The sequence below is a fragment of the Cyphomyrmex costatus genome, unplaced genomic scaffold, assembly GCF_001594065.2.
Source record: "Cyphomyrmex costatus isolate MS0001 unplaced genomic scaffold, Ccosl1.0 scaffold193, whole genome shotgun sequence".
NCBI classification, from domain to species: Eukaryota; Metazoa; Arthropoda; class Insecta; order Hymenoptera; family Formicidae; genus Cyphomyrmex; species Cyphomyrmex costatus.
The window spans coordinates 1167653-1183603 of record NW_017275965.1 but is presented as its reverse complement, the minus strand read 5'-3'; the positions used below and the strand labels follow the sequence as shown (position 1 = coordinate 1183603).

Genomic DNA, 15951 nt, shown 5'->3' with positions numbered 1-15951 from the left:
ATATATATATATATATAAACTAAATATTTAGAAGAATTAAGTTAATCTTTTTTTATAAAAATAAATAACAATTACAAAAAAGCTTAGGAGTTAACATTAACAATGTTAATTTATTTTGTTGTAAACAGTGTTAATTAACACAATTTTAAATTAAAATTCAATTGTCATTTATTTTTGTTTTATAAGAAGTCTTATTAATTGTATCAATATTTTTTAGCATTTAAAGAATTTACCATAAAAATTAAACGTAAAAGTTGATATTATCGCAATTTTTGTTCGATCAATATTACAAATGGATAATGTAACAAAAAGAAACAAAATATGAAAGAAAGCTATTCTTTTCCATTTAGTCAAATAACGGAGAATTAAATACATAGAAAAAAATTAAAATTAAATATTAAATATTGTCCCAAACTTTACAATATTTTATATCTTGTGTTAATAAATTATTCTTATATATGCATGATAGCAAACAGTCGATACAGTTATCTATACGCGAGTCAAATCGATTGTGAGATATGATTATCATATAGTATATATATATGTATATATATCTTGAGATCGAGAGGGTAACCACTATCTGAAATATTATCCCACAGATTACATGATTTCATTTAATTTTATATAATTTTATTTGATAACAAATAATTTTCCTCACTATATATGCGGTTATTTGATAAAATAAACGATTTTATCTAATATTACATAATTATTTCTTGTACTTGCATACGTAATTATCGGATTATTAGAATTTCATATAAATTTTATAATAATTTTAGGGACTCCGTTCCATGATTACATTAAGTGATTATCCTCTCGCTTGAAACTTTTAAAAAATATTCAACTTTAACTGAAGTACCTAAAGACTGTCGACAATGACTTATTGTAATATTTATAGTAGTTGCAACGATTTGCATACGTTTCCAACGTATCGTTTCTAAGTAACATATGTTGACGTTTCGATCTTTCATCAAATATGTTCGCGAAAGTATATATATATATGTATATATACTCTGTTATGAAATATTCTTTACAATTGTAAACTATAGATTACATGGTGTTCTTAATCTATATGCTACTGATTTAATGTACATTCCTTGATTTATCACCAATTTTAATATGCAATTCATTTGCGTCAATAGAATAGTCATGAGAATAAAAATATACAATTACAAACCATTTATTACTTTAATCATATTTGTGTAATTTATTCCTTTTAAATAATAACAATAAATAGCGTGTAAAATTTTATACAACAACAATGAATACGCATTTGAGGCTTTCACGAGTATTTTCTTCAATTATACCAGAAGATTTGCGGGTTATCGCCGTGTCTTTCTTCATTATTGATGCCAACGTTTCGTGAACCATGCCGTTCATTTCATCAGGGCGAGGGGTGCGCTGATACTATCTTGTTGCTGATACAAGATAGTATCAGCGCACCCCTCGCCCTGATGAAGTGAACGGCATGGTTCACGAAACGTTGGCATCAATAATGAAGAAAGACACGGCGATAGCCCGCAAACCTTTTAGTATAATAACAATGAATTTTGCGATAATATCAAGGTTTCGTCTTTTACTTTCAAATTTCTATCAAATTTCTAAAAATCAATTATAAGAAATTAAAGAAAATTAAAGAAATATTTTAATTGTGTAATAGATATATATGTGTATATTTATTTTAAGTTATAAAAATTAATAAAATGTATTTTTATCATTTCTTTAAACAAATAATAAAAATGCATAAAAAATTCTCGAAAATCACATGTTTTTAATTACTTTCTGTTTTAACTTAATTACTTTTTGAATTACTTTTCTTAATTATTTTCTGCTTTAAGGGTTAAATTATTTAACTTTATTTTTTCCAATTTATATTTTTTCTATATTTTAGACGAACAAATGTTGATACCAAGTAGGTGCATATTCTTCCATGAGACCACGTGTTCGCCGCCGAATCTTACGCCCCAACAAGCATGTGCCGTGGAATCGTCGGCTAGAAACAATCGCAATTTAAATATCTTCCTGCTTTTCTTCGCGACGGAGCAGTTTTCTGAGAAGTCTAAGAAATATGTCAAAATTTTAGAAACTTATGATAACGTGTACATAAGGAGAATACGTTTGTCTACATACATTATCGAGACGCCAATAAAGGACTGGTTCTGGGCAAATATCCGTAGATTTTGGGAGAACCACGATTGGCTACATAAAAACTTTCATGATTATATCCGGATGTTGACACTGTGGAAGTTTGGCGGTGTGTCATTAAATTTGAACAGCGTGGTACTAACGTGAGTTGAGCGATTACCTCTTATCTTCAAGGTTTTAAAATAAATTCAGCAACGGTAAACGAAATTGATCGAGAATTTTTTGATGATATCTAAGTAACATAATATACCTTGCGTCAATATTCATAGTCTATTTTTATTTCAAAAGCGACTATCTGAAGTAATATCTTAAGATATGGCATTTATAATATCTTTAATTTGTATTTAAAATGATCTTGCATATATAATAGAAATTAATTATGAATACAGATTCTAAAATCTATGAGGTTTAAGATGGCGAGATTCCAATATTTTGTGAATAGATAAGCATCAGTGTCTACCAAATTTGCTGCAATATGTAATAACATAAAAACACATTTAAGTTTAAGTAAATAAATAAAAATTTATATTTAGATCACTGGACAAGCTAACTACTTTTGCGGGTGTGCAAAACAATCGAGATATGGGTGTCGGTGTATTTGGCGTCGACACGAGCACAAATTTTGGAAGAAACTTTATCGACGCTTGTATGGAAATCATTAAAAGTACAAATGCGAACAACTATTTACAATACAATATCACAAGAGTCATAACCGAAGCCGTATGGAAGCTCTGTTATCAGCAAAACGTGAGTATGATAACGATAATTTGATTTATTGTTAGCAAACAAGAGTAGTCACTTTCGCGTGCTCATCACTTCACGTATACTTGACGTACTTGACGAATTGTACTTAAATTTGAATTCTGTAACTTAAACTATAAAACTTTTTATTCTTTATTGTTTCTAACACAATTTAAACAGTAACGGGTACTTTGCTTATAATGCTTGCAGTACAAAGTTGAGACCTATCGGTGACAACAAAAACTCAGATTATGTATATTTTTAAACGACTGTGATAGTAAGCCCTGCTACGCTCTTATAGGTCGGAATCAGACTACGCATTGAAGATTGATAGATTGAAGATTGAAAGATTGAACTTTGGCTAATCAAAATAATAGGAGCTAAAATTCCTTTATCCTCAATGATCAAATTTCAATTTTCAATGCGTAGTCTAATTCCTATCTTAGACAGACTATAGATTGATGTGTACGAAAACAATCGCGACAAGTTATTTTATGTTATGTGAATATTATTTTATAGATCAATCTCTCTATATATTTGTATATGTTTCGCAGGACAAGGAATGTCAGCGGTTTACGATCTACCCACCGGAGAAATTTTATCCCTCATTTCCTGATTCGCGGGAAGTTTACCTGAACAAAACAAGAGTAAAAGAAATGCTAAAAATGGGAAAAAACGCTCTGACGATTCATTTGTTGAACGATTACAACAAAGACACTGCAGCAAATAACGTGGCGGCTTTTAAAAAGGCGGCTAAACAAAATTGTCCAAAGATATACAAATTTGTTGAAGAAAATTTTTAAATTAACTTACTTGAGCCTATACGTATTACAAATTTACACGCAAATGTGTAACTGAATAAAATTAACAATATAATTAATATTTATGATGCAATTTGTATTGTATGATGCGACATTAAGATAATACAAAAAAATCTTACTATTTTATAGTTATTATAATATTAAGTATATATGTTATATTTTAACCTTTTATTCAATAACTTTTTGTTTTTGTATTAATTTATGTATAAATATTTTCCTGTTTTATAATTGAAAAATGAAAATACACGTGTATGATGCAATTATTTCTCGTTTAAATTAAAGGCTCCAAATACGTTGGAGATATTTTCAGACAAAATATAATAGCTATGTTCAAAAAACAAAGGTTGAGTAGGGCGCTTAAATAATTTTTTACCTGTGATTGAAGCTAAACCTTGTATATTCTGCTATAATGTACATTATACATATATAAGAAAATTATTTGTATATTTAATTAATTAAAGCTGAGAATAATTAAACAAAGAAATTATCATTAAATTATTAATTTCTAACTTACCGACATTAAAAAACTTTAAAATTATAAGAAAAAAAAACGGGATTTGAGCGACGACTTTCCTTCTCGGAATATATATTCTACACAAGAAAATACATAAATTTACAAAATTATAAAAAATTGTAAATGGGGGTATTATTTCATACTAATATTTACCTCACTAAAATATTCTTTACTATGTATACGTTCATCATTACGTGACATTGTTTATGATTTATGTCATTAATATTTATGCGCAGAAATGATTGTCATTTATTACATGGCGTTTACGTCGAATTATCAATATTAAATAGACCTTATCTCGTTAATCTTTTCAGAGAGAAAGAGAAGCAAATCCGATTTCACAATTTTAATTGAGGTTATGTTGCTACTGAATGACAACGTAAGTTGTAAACAGAGACGCAAAGAAATGAGAAAAATTGCCGATACGTCGCTTACGTATGATCGTGATGCATGTATTCTGATAATCTTTACTCCCGTTATCAATTCACAAGTAAGATCGCGCGATGGCCGCTTGACTTGATGATAATCAACTCTCGCGCTGAGACTCGATCATTCGATCGTAAGTAACCTGATGCAGAACGTAATACTGTTTCGCGTTTCGAGAACACTAACGACGCGAAACTCGATCGTTCTACCTCCGCACAACACGCGTATCGGATTAAGCACGTTAAACGCGATAATGGCCCAACGAATTTTCAAAGGTCACAATGATCACTATAATGGTATTACCATTGATTCCATTGAGGAGGCCTGCGACAATAAAATATTCGCACAGCGTCTCAAAGGTAGAGACGTTTTTTTTACCTCATCTCTTTTTCTATTCAAGACATTAATTATATGCACATAATATTATGTATTATCAGAGGCACGTATGTATTAAGACTGTATTTTAAAGAAAATTAAACAATCATTGTTTCCTTTTCAAACTTGCTAAACTTTACTTGCAAAGCATACATTTATAACAAATTAAAATTATTTCTTCGTTGAGTTCTTATATATTTCACAGATGTTTGTTAGTTTATTAAAAAAATATTAAAAGAATAAATTTGATATGTTACAGCAGAAAACATTTTAATATTTATATACAATATTTTAGAAGAAATAAAACACGCATATAATTTATAAATATCTTTATAGATTCTTTAGAGCAATGGTTGAAGGATAAAAGACGCACTATATGGTTTCGTGTGCACATACCGCATACAGAATGGGTTCCGATATTAACAGGACATGGATTTATCTTCCATCATTCCAAAGAAGAATATGTCATGTTATATCGTTGGCTGCCCACCGATGAGAAATGTAATGTTCCAAAATATGCGCATACATATTTAGGTGTTGGTGCGTTTGTGTTCAATAAAAATACTAGTGAAATTCTTGTAATTAAAGAAAAATATGCTCCTACTAAAGCAAGTTGGAAACTTCCAGGAGGCTATGTGGAACCAGGTAGCTTAAGGCATTGTGCATACATTAGTGCACTGCTATTGTATACATACACACATATATATGTATATTATTTATATTGTCAGGAGAAGATATTGAAACGGCAGCCAAGAGAGAAGTCTTAGAAGAAACGGGAATTCAGGCAGATTTCAAATGTTTAATATCTTTTAGACATGGGCATGATTATTCTTTTGGATGCTCGGATATATATATGATCGCGTACTTAACACCTCAGAATTTTGAAATTGATAGATGTAAACGGGAGATTTCAGAATGTAAATGGATGAAGGTAAACGTTATACTACAAGATTTTGTTCTCACATCGTTAAAAATCAATAATTATATTTATTTTGAATTCATACATGATTTAATACTCTTAATCAAATCTGCAAGTACCATATATGCTTGATATAACATGAAACTATATTGCGATACTAATATGCAGCATCTATATAACTCGGAAGTTACACAACAGTTTCGATTTACTAACTTCTATTATTTTTCTAGCTAAGTGACTTTGTGCAACATCCAGAGGTACATGCAAATAACAAAACTTTAGCAACAAAAACAATAGATTTTCTTCAACATCAAATGGGCATAGTTGCAAATTATGGAATACATCCCATTACTAAAAAGCAAATATGTGTGTATAGTGTGCAGAATGCAGACATTGGAAATACATCTGTAGAATAAACTTTATTTAAAAAAATAGTGTATATATAGATATATATATATATAATAAAAAATATTAGATCTTTTCAGTAATAATGTAAAAAAACATTTATAAAGTTATTTTGTTGTGTTACCGTTATTACAAAAATTAACTTATAAGATATAATGATAGAGATAATATAATTAATATTATTAAATAATGTTACATATTAAATAATATTGTAAACAAAAAATAAATTTTTGTCTAATAAATTATATTAATCTTATAAGATTTGATTTGTATATTATATCACATATATCACAATAGCGTAAATTAAATTAATTTTTGTATGTGCATTATAGTTATAAATATCTCACAATTATTATTAATATACTATGCTAAACAATCTGCCTTAAATTAAGTTACATCTTATTTACTTTATGAGATTTCACTTATATGATTACATTTATAATTATACTTTTTTGATTATTGTTATATAAAATAATACTTATATGTTCCACACACACATAGTATGTAAGTTACTGTTCAATTTGTAATAATACTATAAATGTGTGATAGAAATTTTAATATAGTATTCATCACACCATAACAATTTTTATACAAAATTAATGATAAACAGTAAGAAAGACTGTACATAAACATATTTCTATCAATTATTGTAAATTAATATAATCTTTGTCAATTAATATTTTAATTAGATTGGGATTTAATTAAATTGGAAAACTCTTGGAGGAATCGTGGAATGTAGTGTGATGAGCACTATTACTGTGGCAACAATAGGTGGCATATACCATTGATAAAAGGATGGGCGCGGAGCTGCAGTCGTGGAAAGAATAATCCAACTCGCAAAACATAATAAATTGCTTAATATAAACGAGCGATATCCTTTGTAATTAGGAAAAATCTGTATCATACCTAATGTACTGCACCCAGTCAATAGTATCCAACTCATTATATGGACAGGATCTTCTGTGTAGAGTCTCACACCATAGCTGTAAAAAGTTTGTCTATTTTCGTTACCTAATTTTTATGAAATTTAATTTTGATTTCAAGGACCCTGTTATCTCATTACAGTTACATTAAAGTATAATATCAATTGATTATACTTTCCACTTTTATTACAATTTAATATTATTATTATTATGAGAAAACGAAAGTCTTGAAAAAATTGAGAATTGTAATAGATACCTGTAATTTTTTGCCCAAACTAGGACAGATGGAATTGCTGGGATTGCAGCAAAAACATACAACAAAAACAGAAGAACATGATCATATATCTCTTGACTGATATTTCTTTGACTAGTATTTGACTCATCATCATCTTCTTCTTCTTCTTCTTCACTCCTATTTCTCAAATGTTTAAACCAAGTGAATTGTTGGAATGGAGCCGCTAATATGTCCTCTAAATAATCTTCGTACATCTTTATTAATTTCAAAAAATAAAGAAATACCGAAATGAGCATGCTAAGACCTGCACACGTTGTTGAAATTAGAGATAGTAAGAAAATAGTTGAAATATATGGCAGCTGGTTTAGTCCATTTAACAACCAGTCTGACCATGTTGTTGAGAAAGCTACTGCACGTGATAAGAACCTGCAAAAAAATATGACTTATAAAAATATTTTAATCGATCAACAATAAATTAGTAAAGGACTCTTAATATTTAACAACACATATATAAAGGACATATAATAGTCTGAGTATTAAAAATAACCGTTGTTCATTTAAATAGCATAATTGTTATTTTAATTAATATATAATATATAATATTAAAAACATTACGTATTTCGAAAAAATATTATCGATCTAATTTTACATTAATTATGTCAAATCACACGTTAAAAATTATCCATATCCATAGAATAAACATCTGAGGAGGACCAAATACAAGGTCGAAACATGTAATGTTTTTAATATTATATATTAATTAAAATAACAATTATGCTATTTAAATGAACAACGATTATTTTTAATATTCACACTCTTATATGTCCTTTATATATGTGTTGTTAATCGATCAATTTTACAAATTTTCCAATATGTAATTAATACAAGAGAATATTTTATTTTGATGTGAGTAAAAGAACTGTACCTGATAGCTATTCCATGTGCAATAGAACCAAGAAATATAACAGAGCAACATACACCGATGGCAGATCCACCAATAATACATAAAGCAATGCAAGTTTCGTAAGCAACGTTGAAAATAAAGGATAATATTATTGTAATGATTATCATTAGTAGCATCTCTGATTTGTAATATATCCTTATAGAAAGGAAAAGAAGGAGTAAACTGATAACGGCCGTGTAAAGCAATGGCCACCGATCCCGTATTCTACACGAAATTTTATCAATGATTCCTCCAGGTTGAATATTAATCATATAAATACATTCCGGTTCTAATGTCATTTTTAAACTTGCTGTGGCATTGGTACGTCCATAGAGCGTTTGCATTTTCATTGTTTCCGGACCATTGTCTCTATATTATAATTGAATATATATAAAAAGAGCTTATTTATAACTAAGCTCTATATTATAACTAGGCTCGATTTCTTATGAAATACACTTACATATTCGTGAAGATTTTCAATTGAGTCGACCCTATATTCGATGATTCCACTAACTCGACAATAGCATGATACTCATCACAATTTGGCGATTTGATCTCCATTGTGACTGCGTTTGTGATGAAAGGAAGTGTTATATGATATCTTACACTTCCCTTGACAGTTTCAATTGAATAAGGTCCACGAAAGCCCAAGATATATTTAGGATGTAAAAATCTATTTCTTGTAGACTCCATTCGATTATTGTAAAAATAGGAATCGAAATTGACTGTAAGTTGTTTCTTTAAATCATCGGGAGTTAATTTCACAATGGCATGCGTAATATGTGGATATTTTATCTTTTTTAGATTTAAATCAACAGTTCTTCTCAGTCTATATAAAGGATCAGGTAAAAGTCTTGTTTCATTTGTCAAACTCCAACCCCATTCACTGAAAAATACATATATTAAACAATATAAATATAAAGAGGGTAAAGAGCCAAGTAAATTAATGAACAATTTATAATTTAAACAATCATATAAAAATATATCTAAAACAAACATTTCGACTCTGATCAGGTCATTTTCAATGTTACATAAAATATATGAAGTATTGTAAGTTAAATTATATTATGTATACATTCTTGAATTATTCTTTAAGTTAAACAATATTCTCAATTCTATGCAAGTTTTCCATCAATGTCGTAAGCATAATTAATCCTTGTCAATAATAAAAAAAAAAAGAAGTAACATGTCCAAAAAATAAAAATTCCAAGTCACAATATAGTAAAACATATTATAATTAAAAATTAGTTAAGATATTTTACAGTAAACACAAAATGAGAATTTAAAAGCAACTGGTCTTTGTTATGACAAATAAGGTAATGTCAGTAAGTGTCATATATATTAAAATTTATTAATAAATAATAAATTTGTTTTCAATATAGTAGAATTCAATATAGTATATAATTCAATGTTACCAAATTCTTTTTTGTTCTCGTTTTTTTAATGCTGAGCACACAAATAGCCAATCCTTGTTTTGTAAATTTATTGTATCAATAGTTAAAAAATCAGACTTATGAAATAGTTCCACCGCAAGATATATAACACCTGATCTTTTAACTCCGATATTATTCCAGACATACTGTTGAGGTATGCTGACCCATTCGGCATCAGTTTCAAATTGAACTTTGTCTGGATAATGATACAATTTTTTGCCAGAAGTGTGCTGAAATTTTATACATTAAAATTAATTAACTTATTTTAGCATTTATTTTAGCAAATTCCTAAATTTAGGATTATTAAATTTCTTTTTGTATGATTGTGCAATATTATATATAATCAAGGTGATTTAAAACAAATGAATTGAAGATTTAAAGGACTCTTTTACTTAATAATAATTAACACGTAAATAGGGCAAATAAGAGTCAAATTACAATTTGAAATCTAAATCTGATTATTTATTCTAATATTATATATTGCGAAGAATATCACGTAATTTTTGGCGTTTCATCCCGGCTTCCACTACTGGACTCATCAGTAAGGCATTGTAGTGGAAGCCTACCTTATACGCCTTGGTAAGTTATTAAATCGAGATTCTATATAAAGAGATATACGCGTGTCTTAGCACTTGCGAGAATTTGCGAATATCGATAGACCTCTGATGGCGAGTCGACGTAGTGATATTCTTCGCAATATTTCTCCAAAGTAGGAAATAACGTTCTATTAATATATATAGTCCCTCCAAAATTGCGCGCTGAACAATTGTCGGACTTGCAACGCAACTCTAATAATCTGATTTATAAATGTCCCCCTCCTTAATTTTTGCGCGTCGAAAGGATTTCGGTCTTGCAACGCAACTCTAATCATCTGAAATATCCCCCCTCCCCCTAAATAAATGCTAAAATTATTTAGGGGACGAAACGCCAAAAATTACGTGATATTCTTCGCAATATATAATATTAGAATAAATTATCAGATTTAGATTTCAAATTGTAATTTGACTCTTATTCGCCCTATTTACATGTTAATTATTATTAAGGTGATTTAAATTCTGAATTTAGCATCCATAATAATTACTTACTTGTAAAAAGTGATAAGACAAAGACTTCATCATTAAATTAGGATTTGATGTAATTTTTGGTGGTTTTTCCGAATAATCCACAGAATCAAATAGTGACCGCACAATTACAAATACTAGTTGTTTACACCATAGAATACTTAAATGATCCATGGATTTCCAAACAGCTGGTACACTCGTGGAAAGAACATTTATATCTGCTATGTGATCATAAGTTTGTGAAGAAGATACAAGTATATCTCGTGGCCCACCTCCAATTGATACTACCTTTACTCCTGCATCCTTAATTTTATGCAAATGCCTTTCCAAAGTATAATAATACTTGGCAAAGACATTATCAAACACTAAGAAGGGAGTATGAGGAGTAGCCAAATTTATTATCATATTAGCAAATGACACATTCATATCTGGTGCTAGTACCAGTGCTCCTTTTGCTATAATACCACCCTGAAAGAAATACCAGTTAATTGTTATCATTCTTTATAGCACGTATTTGTGTTTCTTACCATAGAATGGCCAATCAATACAACGTTTTTCATTTTGCCTTTATACAACTCTAATATTGTCTTTATACAATGTGAAACATATATAGTTTGTTCCAGAAGAACACCTTGCATTAATAAAAATTACAATGGTAATTAGTATTATATACACAAGTATCAATATGCTAATAACATTCTTTATAATATTTTTTTTTTGTTATACCTCCGTAGAATGCAGAATAATCCTTATTAAATGAAACAGTAAAAAAGTCAAAGTGGAAGGAAGTTGAACGGCTTTTTCTTAAACTTACTGAAGCAATAGATCGTACTAAAACAAAAGAAAAATAAAAGTATTTGAATATCTGTTTTAAAATAATAAACATCTGTCATCAAACTGAGTCTTACGTATTATTAAAGTGATATAAACCTTGCTCATGGGATCCAGCATTGCCTGGTATAAAAAGAACTGGAATGCCAGAAAATTGCATTTTTCTTAATTTTTCTGTTACAGTGCCTTCTCCATAGGCATATAATCCAAACCTTGGATATTCTTTTTCTGTATTGTTTTTCAAAGATATTCTCTAAAATATAAATTATTTGAAAATTCATAACAAAAGTTATATGTATATATTTAGCATCCTACTAAAAATATTCTTTGTTTATATTTAATGAATAAAAAAACTCATCATTCCATGTTCTAGCGAAAAAAAATAAATAAAAAACTAAACATACTAGTTTGACAAGTCTGATTGATAAGAGCAAACTTAGTACTATTCAGTAGATTAGAGATCTGTTTCTTATAATTAAATCGATATATATACTGTTTACTTGAATCGAAATAGGTTCAAAATAAAAAAAAGTTCTAATTTAATTTATATGATTTACAAGTACACATACCACGTACTGTGGATACTCGAACATATACGTCATTTCACATGTATTCTCCTCAAAGTCGGTAACATATCTCGCAATTCCGAGAACGTACAATACAGTAGTCATAGTTAAAAATGGTAACACCGAGCCGTAGAGAATTATCCATTTGAATGACAACATTTTGAGTATCTGTCCTCTTTCGAACCTTTATATAGAAAATATATTTATTATTTGATATATAAATATATTGTTTACATTTAATTAATTTCTATCCTTTGAGCCGAGCCGGTTAAACGGATTTCTTCATAGATTACAATTTGGACAATGAAATTGAAGTTACACAAAAAACAGAAAATACAAAACATTTAATCAATTTTTGCTAAATTACAAAAAGATATCCATAAAAATGAAAATTACGTACCAGGATGCACTGTTAATCTCGTCTGTTTCCTCGACCTTCATTGAACTACAATTATAATATATATATTTCTCCAGGTTTTTATATATATATTAAAAGAAGAATGCTTACGCGAATAAAATTTAACGCATGCGCAGTGCACCATAAGACTATTTACCCTCCATAGAACGTCGAGAGCTCTATCGATCGAGTGTTAAGTCCGATCTACAATTGCGTAAATGTGTTGTAGTGTTAACCAAGATACAATACTTAGCTGGGTTCGGCAATGCAAATCTGAGGCAAAGAGATTATATAACCTCTTTGATCTGAGGCGTCGGACTGTGCTCTTTTTCTATAGTGCAATGGACATATGCTATATAAGAGCATTCCGACTAATAAGAGAGTCGCCAACATGACACGTGACTCGAATCGCGCGCTGATTGGCTTGGTGCTATTTATATATATCATCGACATATAGTGGATTGGCTCGTGACATCACGTGACATGAACGATGCGCATCCTACGGAATGCTTCACCTTGTATTTCCACCATGGTCACACGTGCACGTGCTTTCTGGCCGTATTGCCTCCGCTCACTCTATGGAGCCAGGAGCCATTAATTAATAAGAAGAGTGCACGTGCTTTGCTTGTGAGATTCGACGAACCGTGACGGTGACGGACGTGTTTCGGTTCGGGTGCTTTCCATTGTATATTTTTGAAAGTGTTGCCGACTTTGACTGTGCGTTGCGTCACACAGATGCGTGTCTGCGGATGAGCTCGTCTCGATTGTTCGTCATTTTGCACTTTACGACGACTAGGGCTCTTGTGACGCGCGTTATTGCGACGTGACGACGCCGTAGACGCAGGCGTCCGGAAACCGGTCGAGCAACGCCATTTTCGCGGGCATTGCACCGTTCGTTTTCATATTTTTGTACGGTTTACTTTAAAGACGTGATCTGGTCGCATCGACCTCCTATTTCATTGCTTGGAGGCTTGAGCCATTATTTAAGGAAGAAGAAGAGCTTTGCTTGTTGTGCTATCAGTTGCGCCAGGCCGCCGACAGATGGCGCTACCGTCGAGTGCTGCAAGCGGGTTGAAAATCGCATCAATGGTGAAAACGCGAAAGCGAAAACGAACGAGTTCGGCGACAGAGACAATAGAGTCGTCAAAGGAATTCAACTTGAAGGATTTATCGAAAAAACAAATTCTAAAATGCATTTCCGCGATTTTTCATATGACTCAAGAACAATTAAAAGAGACGACCAATCTTCTCGCTGAGGAGGCTCAGCCAATATTTATACAAGTGACTAGCGTTAAAGTGCCACAGATGCCTCGTAGACAAATGAGGATGTAAGTGAATTTATAGATCTTAAAAGATTTCGTTTTCTTTTCATTAAAACATTACATGATTATATATTGTAATTGCCAATGGATCCTTATGAGATTTTCTGATTATAAATCCTATAATGACGACATCTCATGTATAATGATATTATTTGTTGTGTTTTTGTTAAATTTCTAATTAAAATTTGTCTTTGTTTATATATGCAGACTGTTGCCGTATTCCATAGTGGCTCCAGATGATGAAGTAGCTTTATTTGTTTGCGATTTAGAAAAAGGAAGAAGAAAAGATTATGAACCAACAGTGGAACACTATAGAAATTTATTAAACAATCATGGATGCACCCGTGTGAATGAGATAATACCTATAAATCGTGTGAAAACTGAATTTGATCAATTTGAATTGAAGAAAAAGCTTTTATCCAGTTATGATCACTTTCTTGTTGATGGTCGTATTGCTGGCCATATGTGTCACTTATTAGGAAAAACTTTTTCCAAAAAACGAAAGCTGCCAACTTCGGTCAGAATGGAAAGCAAGGATTTGAAGCACGAGATCGATTATGCATTAAGAAAAACCAGTATGCACCTTCATTCTCATGGCGATACTCATTTGATGCAAGTAGGGAACACATCTATGAAAAAGAAAAGAGTTTTGAAAAATATATTGGCCACTTGTGAAGAATTGTCCAAAAACTATCCTGGTGGTTGGGTAAACATACGAGCGCTCCGATTGAAAGGCACAACCAGTCTAGCATTACCTTTTTACATTACGTTAAGTAAGTTGAAATATAGATTTAATTCATTGACAACATAGACTGTTTTTAAATGGATTTGTGAATTTCAGGGAGTAAAAACACTGTTGATTCAAACACAATTGTGGTACAGCCAAAGAGACCGAAAGCTTACCACGATGTAGAAGGAGAGCTTTCAACATTCGTAAAGAATACCACAGTCATAGTTAAACCTGAAGGCACAGTTGTTCTAAAAAAAGAACAGATTAAGAAGAAATCAAGTAAAAAAATTGCGAGGAAAGAAGCTGAGAACTGAATGGCAATTCCGTTATTTACATTTTGAAAAATCTTGTAAAAAAATTAAGAAAAATGGTAACCGTAAAAATTTTTTTAATAGATAATACATAATGTTATCTAAATTTAATATTAATTTAATTAACATAAATATCACGAATATTTTTATTATGTCTTATTCAATTATTGTATATAAGACAGTAATTAGATAAACATGTAACACTATTTAAGAAATTATCAATTATGGAAGCTCCGTCTTTTTAGATTTTACGAATAAAAACTAGCAAATAGGAAAAACTCAAGAGGTAAATATGCTAATTGCGTTAGACGATATTATTTCTTTGATACTATTATTTGATAAATAAAGGCAGTTTAGTGTTTAACAAATAATTCCTTTTTTATTAATATACTAGATTATGTGCAAATATTTGAAATTATGAGGAACATTTTTCCTTCCTAATACTAATAGTCAATACAAAATAGTCTGATCCTTCTTACATATACTTTGATATCCATTAGCGGGCAATGTTGGCAAACTGTTGGCGACACCGTTAGCATTTTGTATGCTCTTATACATGTTTGTCGCATCTATGACCACTTCGATTTCTTGAAAGTTTTGAAGTCTCTGAATATCTTTGTCTCTTCTCAATCTAGTATTGGGCAATTTCCGTAATTTCTGGATTTGATGCAAATTGAGATCTAGCTCCTTGCAACACAGGCACAGTAGAGCCTGGTATGTTAACTCGCTTCGTGGTAATTCTACCTCTATAAAATCTGAATCCGCTGTATTGGCGATTCGGATTTTCAGTACCAATTCTAAAAATATATAATAAAATATAATTTTATATATATATATATATATATATATATAT

General features: G+C 30.2%; 4 protein-coding genes across 4 annotated transcripts in view; 2 read left to right on the top strand and 2 right to left on the bottom strand.

The window, feature by feature from the left end:
- LOC108772952 (uncharacterized) overlaps window positions 1–6357 on the top strand; it is a 22706-nt gene extending 16349 nt beyond the window's left edge. The window contains exons 5-11 of the mRNA XM_018538629.1: window positions 1892–2288; window positions 2679–2892; window positions 3441–3667; window positions 4858–5006; window positions 5359–5667; window positions 5751–5953; window positions 6172–6357. Coding sequence (XP_018394131.1) covers window positions 1892–2288; window positions 2679–2892; window positions 3441–3667; window positions 4858–5006; window positions 5359–5667; window positions 5751–5953; window positions 6172–6357 — 1685 coding nt within the window. The remainder of the gene's footprint in view (window positions 1–1891; window positions 2289–2678; window positions 2893–3440; window positions 3668–4857; window positions 5007–5358; window positions 5668–5750; window positions 5954–6171) is intronic.
- Window positions 6358–7043: 686 nt separating this feature from the next.
- PGAP1 (GPI inositol-deacylase) lies at window positions 7044–12779 on the bottom strand. Its single transcript, XM_018538188.1, has 11 exons — window positions 12739–12779; window positions 12342–12522; window positions 11872–12025; window positions 11668–11772; window positions 11469–11572; window positions 10966–11409; window positions 9863–10110; window positions 8908–9333; window positions 8430–8816; window positions 7526–7930; window positions 7044–7329 (listed from the first exon to the last, which is right to left on the bottom strand). The coding sequence occupies exons 1-11, from the start codon at window positions 12777–12779 to the stop codon at window positions 7044–7046; spliced, it is 2781 nt and encodes a 926-aa protein (XP_018393690.1).
- A 578-nt stretch (window positions 12780–13357) lies between these two features.
- On the top strand, window positions 13358–15159 carry LOC108772821 (ribosomal L1 domain-containing protein CG13096). Its single transcript, XM_018538453.1, has 3 exons — window positions 13358–14063; window positions 14265–14830; window positions 14899–15159. Exons 1-3 carry the CDS (start codon window positions 13777–13779, stop codon window positions 15099–15101), a joined length of 1056 nt encoding a protein of 351 aa, XP_018393955.1. The 5' UTR covers window positions 13358–13776; the 3' UTR covers window positions 15102–15159.
- Window positions 15160–15478: 319 nt separating this feature from the next.
- Window positions 15479–15951, bottom strand: part of LOC108772861 (ankyrin repeat domain-containing protein 40) — a 1603-nt gene continuing 1130 nt past the window's right edge. The window contains exon 3 of the mRNA XM_018538503.1: window positions 15479–15895. Within this exon, the coding sequence (XP_018394005.1) occupies window positions 15549–15895 (347 nt within the window). The 3' untranslated portion in view covers window positions 15479–15548. The remainder of the gene's footprint in view (window positions 15896–15951) is intronic.

Bases quoted from the DNA above. Each gene is read 5' to 3' on its own strand.
- PGAP1 (XM_018538188.1), bottom strand. From the start codon at position 12,779: ATGAAGGTCGAGGAAACAGACGAGATTAACAGTGCATCCTG. The intron at 12,026-12,341 runs GTATGTGTACTT...TTTATATTTTAG, and splicing joins TCGAGTATCCACAGTACGTG to AGAATATCTTTGAAAAACAA. The intron at 11,773-11,871 runs GTTTATATCACT...CTTTTGTTTTAG, and splicing joins TGCTGGATCCCATGAGCAAG to TACGATCTATTGCTTCAGTA.
- LOC108772821 (XM_018538453.1), top strand. From the start codon at position 13,777: ATGGCGCTACCGTCGAGTGCTGCAAGCGGGTTGAAAATCGCATCAATG. The intron at 14,064-14,264 runs GTAAGTGAATTT...TTATATATGCAG, and splicing joins CCTCGTAGACAAATGAGGAT to ACTGTTGCCGTATTCCATAG. The intron at 14,831-14,898 runs GTAAGTTGAAAT...TGTGAATTTCAG, and splicing joins ACCTTTTTACATTACGTTAA to GGAGTAAAAACACTGTTGAT.